Raw genomic sequence first — 12,893 nt, 5'->3', positions numbered from 1 at the left:
TGTAGGAAGTCTGAGAGGGCTGTATAGGCTCAGAGTTGCAGCCTGGTTTAGGAAGAAGTTGTCAGAAGCCTTCATGAAAGAGTGGGCAGGATGCCATGGCTTGCTCCAGGGAGACTGGTGGTGTAGGAGGATGGGGCAGTTCAGAGTCCCACTGCAGCCTCTGTGAGGTGAGGAAGGAGTGAAGAGCTGACAGGAGCCAGTGAGATTGCGCTGGGTGCTTGCTGGGGAGCTCACCTTGGGGGTCAGATACCCCAAATCCAGTGGATGCAAGAGCAACAAGGACTAATATAAGAGAGTGGACTTGGTATGAAGAAGTGCTGTTAGAGGCTAAACACCAGAATGACTGAGGTGACTGAAAGTTCTGGAGGTGAATTACATGAAAGGTTTAACAATGGAGAGGTAGCTGGGAGAAGGAGCGGGCCCTTCATGTTGGTGAATAGGAGGAGGTGGGGGGACACAGGAGAGCCCCTTGTTCTCTGTCTTATACCTCTCAAGGATAACAGTCCTCAGGGTGAACTAGGGGTGGGAAGCCCAAGAGAGGAGAGGGGCTAGGGGTGTGCACCTTCTGTGTCAGAGTCTGTGTTTCCTGGTTACCTTTCAGGGTGTGACAGAGCTTGCCATGGTGCTGAAACCTGGTCAGAGACCTGTGAGGCACCATGGACAGGAGGGAGGGACAAGAGAAACTGTGGACAGGATGGAGGCACCGGAGAAACTGTGGACAGCAGAGGCCAACAGAGAAACGGTAGACAGGAGGGAGGTACCAGAGAAACTGTGGACAGGAGGGGCCACCAGAGGAACCACTGGCAGGAGGGGCCAGCGGAGAAACTGGACAGGAGGGAGGCACCAGAGAAACCGTGGGCAGGAGGGGCCACTAGAGAAACCGTGGACAGGAGGGAGGCACCAGAGGAACCGTGGACAGGAGGGGCCACCACAGAAACCGTGGGCAGGAGGGAGTCACCACAGAAACCGTGGGCAGGAGGGGGCCACCAGAGAAACCGTAGACAGGAGGGAGGCACCAGAGGAGCCGTGGGCAGGAGGGGCCACCAGAGAAACCGGGAACAGGAGGGGAAACAAGAGAACCTGTGGACAGGAGATGGCCACCACAGGAACAGACTCTGAAGGGCAGGCTGCCTTCCAAGGAAGGGAGTAAAGGGAGGCAGCAAACTGCAGACGAATCTGCTGGAGGTCCCCAGACAATATGCTCGAAGGGATGTTAAAGGTGGCCTTGGGTCCTTTAGAGGAGAAGCAGTAGTCCCTGGGAATCAGAAAATATGGCAACCAAGGCAACCTGTGTAATTGCCAGCTATGGGAGAAGAATATTCCGGATAAGGAAGGGACAGCTTCACTGTGCCTGTGCCCGGTCAGATGACGCCTCTGGTGCTGCCACTGGGCATGACCAGAGTTAGGGGGGCAGGAGATGATGACAGGAGATGTAATAACAAGGACTTGGGATGTTCAGTGTTTCCTGGAAAATAGTAAACCAAGGAAAGTCATCTGTTGTCAAATCCTGGGAGGACTGTCATTTGGCCAAAGGGTTAAGAGGTTGGAGGAGAGACGCTGGATCCAGATAGGTCCATTTTGGTGCAATAAATGTAAGAACTTGTAGCAGTCACAGCTGGCCAAAGGCAGAGCTGTGCTCCCTGGGTTAGTGGATTTCTGTTTCTCGGATTGTTCAAGCATAGAGTGAATGGTCACTTGTAGAAGTTCTTTCTGTTATGAATGTGAAGTACTTTAATACATTGGTTATACGCTGCTTTCTTTGAAAATTAATGCAAAGTAAAGGAAAACTTTAGGGGGGATAATTTCACCATTGCCTAAAACAGAGGTTGAGAGTCAACAATTTGACTAATGGTTATTATGAGTCTAGTATACATGTCAGGCACTATGAGGGGCACAGGGACATAGCATAAGGTTTGTCAGACACAATTCCAGCCCTCAGGGCTCACTAAGGCCAATAGGGGGACAACTGTTCAGTGGGGTGCAGATAGCAAATTAATAGTCACAAGCCCACCAAGTGTTCCAAGACATGCTATGAATAGTGAAGGGGAATAGGTAGTCAGGGAAGGCTTCCTAGAAGAAGTGACATTTAGGCTGTTATTAATACTTGAAGGATCAGTTTTCTCTGTACCCAGTCTAAAACTACACTCACTTAAATTATGGTTGTAATTTTTATACACCAAAAATTTCTTGAGGAAGAAACTAATACATGAAAAATCTGACTAACACACCTCGTACAGCAGTGAGTACAGGTGCTATCTACTCTCAGCACAGCTCCTTCCTCCCAGGGCTTCCAAACTGAAAGTAATGGAAGTTCTGTAGGGTCCTGGTAGAGACCTTGGTCATGGACTTGGATCTGCTTGTCCTGTGAGCTTTTCCCCAGTGATTCTCCTGGGACCCACGCTGCCCCTTAAAATGACTTGCTCCAGGGCTGCATAAACATCTTAGCCACACCACGGGCCCTGTCTCTGGTTGAAGTAGGGCATGAAGGATGGAAAAGAGTATCCCTCAATCCCGCCTGTACTCAGCTTTATAGACAAGGAGCTTTCCTGCTTTGGTTATATAAACCATGATCAATTTATACATTTAAAGATGCTGTTGATAATAATGATCCTTAGATTTCAATTGCATGTAAATTAAATGCAATAAACATTTATAGTACGCTCTTCACTTGACATTGTGCTGGGTGCTGGAGATCCCAGGACACAGAGAATCAGAGTCCCTGCCTTTGGGAAACTCCTGGGGAGTAGGCAGATAGTGAGGACTCTTAGATGCTGAGCAAGTAGTTTAACACAGAGGGTTTTAGAGGCATTTTACTCATAAGTATTTTCTTGCATGCTGCAGCAATCTACAAGCTACCACCTACTAGATGTTGAGTATGCTCCAGACAACGACGAAAGCGTTTTCAATGTCTTCCCTTTTAAGAGTCCACCAATTTCCATTGAGTGTCTCCACATGTTAGGTGTGGTGCTGGGTGTTGGAGAAATGAGCTGGGTGAAAATAGACCCACTAGGTGCAGGGAGCCCCCAAGGAGCCTCTAGCGTGGTGGAGGTGAAATGCATTAATTAGTATACTTGTCAGTAATCACAGAGATACGTATATAATGACCCATAATGCCACCTGCCCAGATTGAAAGGGAGAAGGAGCTGGGCGAGCACCTGAGAATTGAGATCTATGGAGGGGGTAGTAACTGGGTGGCCCAGGGAAGGGAGGACTCCAGGCAGACGGCAGCTGGTGGCCTTTGTGGTCTCCCTGCCAGTCCTTTGAGGTGGATGCAGCAGTGCCCGCTTCACAGGTGAGAAGGGCAAGCGAAGGTGCAGAGCTGGTGCAACATAGGCCCAGCAGTGAATCCCACACGGGCTGGGTCCCAAACCACTGAACCTAGGCCTGCTACCAGCATCCGGCAATGCCTGATCCTCCATGAGGACAGGGGAGGTCCTGAGCTGCTCCACTAGGAGAGGCCTCCTGTGTGCTCCAGCACCAACAGCACGGGCAGCCTGCAGCCCCATAGCCAGTGTGCAGCCAGTGAGATAAAGGGCTGTCCCTGTCCCCACGGTGCTCATTGCATCTGTCTGAGCTCTCATCATTGTCACTAAGTTCCAGGCCAGTTTCTGCTCAAATGTGCCTGCCTCACCTAAGAAGCATTTGCTTCGCTTCAAGACCTGTATACATGAACTTGTAATCCCACTTTTTTAGAACAAAGGCAAGGTCAGCCTCTCCTCCCTGGGCCCTTGGGAAACCTGTTTGTCCTAGTCTCCAAAAGACGCTTGTTTAGCTCAGCACTGTCTTGGGCGAGCCCCCCAGATCACTGTGCCTCACCCCTGAGCCCGGGGCCCTGGCTCTGCAGCATTTCTTGGCTACGGTGAGACTTGCAGTCCAATCAACCCCTGGAAGGCCCTTCCTCAGACTTTGTGTAAGTGACACCTCACTTCTTGGTCCCCAGTTGCAACTCAGAGGCCGATGGCCTGAGCCATTCCATCTTTTCTTACGTGCATTTCCAACCCAGCAAGTCACAGATACTACTTTTCAAAACGCTATTTTTTGCTTTGATCCATATCTTCTCAATCTTCAAATTCTGGTCTCCTGAATGCCTGAAGGGTCACCCCTTGGCTTTCCTTTGCAGTCACCATTTCCTGGCTCTGTTCCCGGCCTGCTCTTGTTCAAACCTTCCCTCACTCCTGACCGGTGGTTCCCAGCTGCCTTGAGCTTGATTTTTTACTACAACTTTAGTGCCAAAGATATTAAATGGGTCACAACTGGGTAATCTGAAATAACATGCGGTGTCCGGGAAGTGAAAAATAAAGCCGCTTTTGTGGCCTATAAGGATTTTATTAACCCTTCCCATGCTGGTGGTGCTCGAATTCCTCATATCCTTTATGAGACACAGTAAAAATTCTGACTAGAGGCCACAGTGGTGGTATTCTACCCTCGCCCAATGCATCATAAAGTTCAAAATGGCCCCAGCACTGTTCCTTGAAGGCAACGAATGGGCACACCTGCAGCGGCCCTGGCAGCAGCGTCAGTTTCATTTATGGGCTCTGGGCTGAGTGGTCCTGGGTGCAGTAGCCAGTGTCGCTGATGGTCCCTGAGCATTTCCAGGAGGTTGATCCAGAGTGAATTTTCCTTTTTCTGCACCAACCACCACTGCACAGCTTATCCAACCGACACCAAGCACAGCTCGAGCTCAACGCTCTGGGTACAGGACACGGGCTCAGGCTCTACAAAATCACCCAACTGGGGAAATGGGAAGTGAAGGGAGCAGGTGAGATAGAAAAGGTCATGGTGGGGACCTGTCTCCATCAGCCACTGCCCACGTGCCAACAGGCAGCTGCAATATCCAGGAGTCCAGCAGGAAGCAAGACTGAAGTCTGGGCTGGCTAAAAAAGAAAGCAGCAGAGCTGAGCCTCAACACGAAACTCCACTCCCACAGCAGAAAGCCAGGATGTGCTTCCAGCAAGGAGACTGGGGGAGATGGTGCCCTCTGAGCTCCTGTGAGCTGAGCTGTGCGCTTACAGGTAAAACACATTAATAAGGAGAAAAATAAAAGAACTTTCTGAGGTGGAAATGAAGCTGGAGGAAGTAAAGAACTTACCTGATTTATTTTTGCATTCAATATCGTAGCCTGTGATGGGGCTGTTTCCATCAAACCCCATGGTCCACCTGAGCGTAATTGTGCGTGCTTTGACATCTTTGATCTCAATTTCAGGAGGGTCTGGGGGCTCTGCGCCATCAACAGAAAGACTCCGAGTTAGTTCAAACGGAGCTCTGACATGAAACGCTAGTGGAAATGCTGAGCATGACTCACAAACGATTTGTCTGCATTAGACAAGAACAGAAGCTTTTTATTTGGAAGCATTTTCTTTTTCCTAATCACATTTTAGGGAAGAGAAATTCCACTTTCCCAAGACTTTCAATTTTCATAGCCCTTAAGAACGGGACCAAGCCTGGAGGATATAAAATGTCACTATTCTAGTTTGGATCTTTAACTCAAAACATACTTTGGCCCCAAATGTTAAACTTCCCTTTCATTCTGATCATCTAGTACATGGATTCCTAAAATTGAGCAAAGAAATTCCACCACTGTACTTGTGTGCATGTGGCTTGACTGTCATGGGCTTGTCATCTTGACTGGTTCCTCTAAGGGCTTCGTTCCCTGTTTGGGGGTTTTCCTTTGACATAATCACAGGCACTGCAAAATTCTGCTTTAGCACTGACATTATACATATTCAAAATTTCCTGGGAATTTGGAAGTGTTACACGGCAAGTTGAGGCCACACAGATGCCCGAGGCTGAGCATACAGCTCCCATCCTGAAATGACTGTGTTTATTCTCTTACGCTGTCGTCTTCCTACCTTGCACTGTGAGCTGAATTATTCCACGGTCCTCCCCATAAGAATTAATAGCATGGCAGGAAAAGAAACCAGAATCTTCTCTCACAGTTGGCAAAATCTATGTGTGAAGCAGAAAGAAATTCATCTTTTTCAGCAGGCAAAATGACTTCGGGCCGTAAACCTCTCTCTCTCTCCACTCTTTCAGTTCTCCTGTCATGCCCAGCACACACATAGGTACACTCACACACACACACACACACTCACAAAACCCCCATTCCTCCAGACTCACATACACTAAATCACACACATGCACGTATCCCTCTGAGGACAAATTATTTCAGTGTAATCGAAAGTAGGCGGATGAATAGGATTCATGTACACTATCCATGTCAGGTGTAGCTCATTAAATTGAATGTGTAATTTATATAGGATGTCGTGGTCAGCTTGACATATATCCCACATATACATTTTTTAAATGGTATCCAAAGCAACCATGCCTAAAGAGACAGATTAAATACTGCAGCCAGGGCTGGGGGCCAGCAAGACTGGCATCAGATTCCTTTTCTAGGAGGATTCCAGGAATGGACCTTTGTCTGAGAGCCAATATAAGCATTTCAAACACAGGGCTTCCCCACCTCCCCACCCTGTGTGTGCTACAGTATCATCCTCCATCCACATGATAACAGCACAAACCAGTTCACTACTCACAGTCCTCTTCTCTAGCTTTTGTGATCCTCTTTTAACGACAGAATTTTTTTTTTATTGTGGATTTTTCCAAAGAAGCAAGATAGTTTTTATGATAATATTTTTGTCCCAAAGCCCGTCTCATTTTTCTTTTTGCAGGAAGTTAAAACATGCACACAGCACAGGCCGTCATTCCTCAAGGATTAACTGTCATTTAAAAACCTTATTTCTCACTTTTTTTTATTACAGTTTGGTTCCCTGCTGCGTTCATAATAACCCTATTCTTAATAACACTTAGGCTGAAGCACTATTTTTGAAGGCTACTTCACTAATCTCGCTGTGTGAAAGGGGAGAGAAATAGTGCTTCGTAAATAAATTCCAAAAGATTATCTGCTACTTATCTGCACCCACTTGTGTGAAAGGAAAGACTTATTCTTCCAATAAAGTTCGTTCCAATGTGTTGCATTTGCCATGCTTTTACCTGCAGAGTAGAAATCACCTCTTCTCCCACCTCCTTGGTGGTCACAAGATAACGGGCCATCTCAGGGTTAATGATTCGGTCCTCCTTCTCCCAGCGGACTATAATGGGCTTCTCACCATGTGCTGTGCAGCTCATCTCCTTTTTCTGCCCCTGCGTGGCCAGGGTAGTATTTGGATAGGATGTTATCATCGCAGGAACTGAAAAACCAAAAGGGACACAACTTGTTCAGCAAAGCAGGGTTCTTGATTTTCCCTGGCAAAACACTCAGGTAAATCATGCTTCAAGAGATATTTCTTCGAAATGAAATTTATTCAAGAAACTGCTGAGTGAGAATCTCAAGCAAAATAAAGGAAAGGCAGCAGAAAAATGAAACTTGAGTAAGTGAGCCCTCAGCAGAAATTGCCATGCCGTTTCATATCCACGACACGTTGCTCTTCCAACCCTGCTGAGGGCTATGGCCTATGTCCCTTAGCACACCCAGAATGATGGATATGCTTTGGCTGTGTCCCCACCCAAATCTCATCTGGAATTGTACGCCCATAATTCATTCCCACGTTTCACGGGAGGAACCTGGTGTGGGGTAATTGAATCACAGAGGCGGATCTTTCCCATGCTGTTCTCATGATAGTAAGTCTTATGAGATCTGATGGTTTTAAAAACAGGATTTTCTCTGCACAAGTGCTCTATCTTTGCCTGCTGCCATCCATGTAAGATGTGACTTGCTCCTCCTTGCCTTCCATCATGGTCATGAGGCCTCCCCAGCCACACGGAACTGTAAGTCCATTAAACCTCTTTCTTTTGTAAATAGCCCAGTCTCGGGCATGTCTGTATCAGCAGCATGAAAACGGACTAATACAATGATGTTACTGGTTTCTAACTATCATTTTAAAGAATGGGGATAAAACTTCCACTTTTAGTCAACTTTAGGTGAATCCCTTGTTGCTGCTAACCAGTCCTTGTAACCACTCTTCACAATGCCCATCTCCCACAGTTGTTATAAACCTTGCAAACCTTTATCAGTCACTGGAGACCTCAAACCTGTCCTTCTTCCATAACTTATAGCAGAGAATCTCATCTCCAATTTACTGAGAAAAGGGAACCCTTTATTTGTGAAGCTTCTCAAGTTTCCTTTCCCACATAAAAATTAAAAGAAGTCTAATACATAGACTTCTTTTATTGGCAATAGATGACACAAGATCCCACCCCAATTCCACAAGCCACCTATAAATTGTAGACTGCATGTAACAAACACCTTTTAAAATGCATACTAAGCTTATCAGAAAGTGAGAGAAAAACCAGAGACCAAACACAAAAGCTGATAGTGAAAAGCCAGAGGTAATATAATGGTGGTGCTTTGACTACCTGAGAGGCATGACATTAAACGTGAGACCTCCAAAGCCAGGCTCCTCAAAGCGTTCTATCTTGACAGAAAGTATATAACCAAAATAATAATAATAATAAATAAAAATCCACAAAGGCAAAGAGAGAAGAAAACTGCCTCAGCTTGTGTTATATATGTAGAAAAACAATCTCTCTCCTGAGAATTTATAAAACTGGCCTGACTCTACATAGGTCTGTAGTCAAATTCATGCTAAAGCATTAACATGAAGGTGACTGTAATTTGATAATGGCCTAAGGAGCCTAGCAAAAGCTAACATACTCTAGAAGAATGTGTCCTCTGTCCAGGCCCACTGAAATGCACCCAGATAAAGCCCTGCTGGCCATGAGCTCACAAACTAAAACTAAAGAACACATGAGAAGACTAACACCATGATTGAGAACCGGCCTCCCAGGACTTCAGATGATAGAGTTTGTCAGATACAGACTGCAAAATAACTATGCAAGAATGTTTAAAGATATTTTAAAAATATGATAAAGGAACAAGATGTTAACAAAAAGGACTAGAAAGGTTTGAAAATTCATCAAAACATAACTATCTTTTTATCTGCTTTTTAATCTCATTTCCCCAGTCACAGGAAGAAGCTCCCTTCCCCCATTTCTGAGGTCAAGCTCAGACTATGTACTTGATTGCTTGCCTCATAAGACTTCCGAGGTACTTGACCACAGAAACACTGTGGCTTCTTCTAAGACTGGCACATACTGGGTCATGTCTTTTCCCACGGCTTACCAGAGAGGTTTGAGACATATAATGAAACATCAAAATACTACCAGTTCCGTAGCCTGAACGCCCACAGAAGAACCTACATTTGGGAGTTTCTCCAGAGTCAGCAGCCATGTGGCAGAGATGCGCCCCACAGCACTGACCATGTAATAAGATGGAAAGTAGGCAAATTGATGACTCAAGAAAGAGGCGCCAAGAGTCCTGCATATCAAAGAGAGTTGCTCACAACTGTTGTGAAATTCCTTTTCCGGCATTCTGAGATGCAGCAAAACTGGCTGTACTGTCCCCAGCCTTTGGTTCTGATCCCCACCTTCCCCTAGCCTATAAAAGAAAAATGTTTATTTTTATTAACAGCTTTATTGTGGTATAATATTCATACCATAAAATTCACCTGTTTTAAGTGTGCAATTCAGTTGTACACTTAATATTGCATTAGCTTCCTAGAGTGCCTGTAACAAATTACTAGAATCTATGTGACTTATAATAACAGAAATTTCTTCTCTCACAGTTCTGGAGGCTGGAATTCCAAAATCAAGTTGACAGCAGCGCCATGCTCCCTCTAAAAGCTCTAGAGGAAGACTCTTCCTTGCCTCTTCCAGCTTCTGGTTGCCCCAGGCATTCCTTGGCTTGTGGCAGCAAAACTTCAGCTTCTGCCTTATCTTCACATAATTTATATTCTTCTTTGAATGTTTGTGTCTTTTCACATGGACTTCTTATGAGGATACCAGTCACTGGATTTAGGACCTACCCTAATGCAGTATGATCTCTTCTTAACGAATTATATTTGCAAAGACTCTATTTCCATATAAGGTCATATTCCAAGGTTCTAACGGGACATTAATTTTTGGGGACACTATTCAACCCATTACAAATACATTTATATTATCCAGTACATATACATATATACCATTATAACCTGAATACAAATATACACAGTTGTATAATCATCACTGAATTAAATCTTAGAGCATTTACATTACCCCAAAAGATTTCTCCTGCCCATTTTCAGTCATTTCTCTTTTCCCCCTCAAGTTCTAAGCAATCACTAATCTACCTTCTCTCCCTGATATGGTTTGGCTGTGTCCCCACCCAACTCTCATCTTGTAGTTTCCATAATCCCCATGTGTCATGGGAGGGGCCTGGTGGGAGATAATTGAATCATAGGGGTGGTTACCTCCATGCTGTTCTTGTGATAGTGAGTGAGGTCTCACAAGACCTAATGGTTTTATGAGGGGCTTTCCGCCCTTTACTCTGCACTTCTCCTTCCTGCCGCCATGTGAAGAAGCACATGTTTACTTCCCCTTTTACCAAGATTGTAAGTTTCCTGAGGGTCCCCTAGTCGTGTAGGACTGTGAGTCAGTTAAGCCTCCTTCCTTTATAAATTACTCAGTCTCAGGTATGTCTTTAAAAGAACAGACTAACACAGTCCCCGTATTGCCTTTTTTGATCATTTTTTATAAATGGAATCATATAGCATGTATTCTTTAGTATCTAGCTTTCTGGATTTTTTTCACTAAGCATAATGTTGTCAAAGTTCATCCATGTCATAGCACAGTACTTTGTTCCTTTTATTGCTAAATGATATTGCAGCACAAGGATATACTGTATTTTTTTAAATCCACTCACCCACTGATGCACACTGGGGTTGTTTCTACTTTGGGGCTATTATGAGTAATTATACTATAAATATTCCTGTATAAGCTGTTGTGTGAACAAATGTTTTCATTTTTTCTTCCAGGAGAGATTCCTAAAAGTGGAACTACTGGGTTATATGGCAATTTCCTGTTTAACATTTTGAGAAACTGCCACACTGTTTGACCAAGTGGCAGCACCATTTTGCACTCTCGTGGTAGGAGATTGGAGAGAGAAGAGGGAATGACAGGATGTGTTAAGATTCAGCATTTATGGTGAGGGAACAAGAACATTCCCTTTCAACCACTTGAGTTCAACAATTTGAGTTCAACCATTTGAATTCAACGGGGGAACTCAAAGAGCAGAAATTGGGTGCACCTACAAAAAGGTGATCTGGCATGTTTCTCAACAGCTGGAGGCTTACTGGCTGTAGAAACCCCAGGCTCACCATGGATCTGCCATCACAGAGGAACTGAAGGTGGTGGCACTTTCTGTTTGGCCTCAAATTCACTAATCAAGATTTTTTTCTCATCAGGGAAAAGGGCTAACTCAAGATAATTAGAGATCTCAAAGCCAACAAAAGTAACCTAAATTACAAAACTGTGAATAAATAAATTACAGGCCTATGAACGAGAAAATATTTACTCCTCATTCTTTCTCTCACAGCTGGGGAATGTGAATCAGAAACCATGACACCCACATATAATTTAGCTTTGAAAGGTGACCCCTGTCCACTACCATCATCCCCCACCCCCCAATTCCTGATGAGTGTCCTGATTCCTGCAACACCCTCATCCTTAGAACAAAATATAGAAACTCCTGTTGCAAAACTGAAAATCAATCCATGTTTAATGCCTCCCAGTCTCCTGGGCATCTCAAGGCTATGGTCAGGATTTCCTATTGTGCAGTGTTTGTAAAAAGGAAATCTGTAAAATGGTAAGACATAAAAACAGACAGTTTTCCTGTGAGAACATGGTAAGTCACCATCATCACCTCCCAAATCCAGGGTAGTTTAACACTCACTCACTGTATTCCAATGAGAGCAAGCCAATTCTGAAGTAAGGGTTTCTGCCCTATTCTAGGAGCTCTAAGGCTGGTGTTGACCCAGAATGTAATTCGCTAGTACTTTAAAACAACCAACTGGAAGAACTGTTCTCCAAAAACTGCAGCATTGTTTTGAGGACTTGTTTGTTTTCTTCTCTTTTCCTTTTTTAAAAAAATAATCACAAGCTTTATTGCATTTGATGAGAGAAGTACCTTGGCCAAGCCATAGACCAATGGTTTGTTTATGATTTGCCCATCTTAATCTGTACAAAATACTCCTCAGTTTTATTTAGATTCCTACTTTGAAAGAGTGCCCTACTAAAATGGGTATTTTTGTTCTGGTTATTAAATTCAGCACTTAGAGAGAAATGCTCTGACTAGCCCATGTTCTTCTATCCAGCTAAGTATTTTCAGCCCTTTAAAGAAATGGTGGAAAGGAAAAAATGAATCATTATCATGGCTTCTTTGCAATGCTAATGTTTGAAGGCACGACCTTTTCACTTGTCACAGTTATGGATGCCTAGAGATGACAACATGTCTGTACGGCAGCCCTTTTTGCGAGGATTTCTGAAGCATAACAAATGGATGGGGTAATTTAACAGGGATTGGTACCAAGGAGAGGCTGTGGGCAAACCCTGCTAGCAGGGCCAAGGGAGATCCAGACCCAAGAAGGCTTTGTCCAAAGATTGTGTGCTGTGTGCCTCTCCTGCAAAATTACCCATCGAGGAAGGTGCTGCTTTACATCATATCAATTTATAAATTTGCTTCATAAACTATAATATTATCTAACAGCACCCTTAATGCTCAGCAAATCTGTGTTCTTATGATATAAGAGAGCATCCCTCTGACCTACTTTTTTTGCAGCATAAAGATGCAGTGGTGTAGTGGAGCTGCAGTCATTGGCCAGGGAGATCTGATTGTGCACATCTCTGCCCAGCTTGGCAGTGCAGTCATGTCTCTTTCCCATTTAGCTTGAAATTGGCAAGGGTGGTAGTATTTATACCACTGAAATTGGCAAGCGCTAGAAATCAGGGCTTTCTCCATCCTCTTCCCCATCAATAGCTAATTGTTAAACATTTACCAGAACAATACTTAGGAGAGT

At 44.5% G+C, this 12,893-nt stretch overlaps 1 protein-coding gene across 1 annotated transcript in view; it reads right to left on the bottom strand.

Annotated features, from left to right (window-relative positions):
- Nucleotides 1-12,893, bottom strand: part of DSCAM (DS cell adhesion molecule) — a gene marked incomplete at its 5' end in the record, with an annotated part of 789,264 nt that overhangs the window by 146,039 nt on the left and 630,332 nt on the right. The window contains 3 exons of the mRNA XM_058427845.1: nt 5,090-5,218; nt 5,850-5,946; nt 6,994-7,190. Of these exons, the coding sequence (XP_058283828.1) occupies nt 5,090-5,218; nt 5,850-5,946; nt 6,994-7,190 (423 nt within the window). The remainder of the gene's footprint in view (nt 1-5,089; nt 5,219-5,849; nt 5,947-6,993; nt 7,191-12,893) is intronic.

Source organism: Hylobates moloch, unplaced genomic scaffold, assembly GCF_009828535.3.
Source record: "Hylobates moloch isolate HMO894 unplaced genomic scaffold, HMol_V3 SCAFFOLD_14, whole genome shotgun sequence".
In the NCBI taxonomy this organism is placed as follows: Eukaryota; Metazoa; Chordata; class Mammalia; order Primates; family Hylobatidae; genus Hylobates; species Hylobates moloch.
The sequence above is the reverse complement of the archived record's forward strand: the minus strand, read 5'-3'. Positions and strand labels throughout refer to the sequence as shown.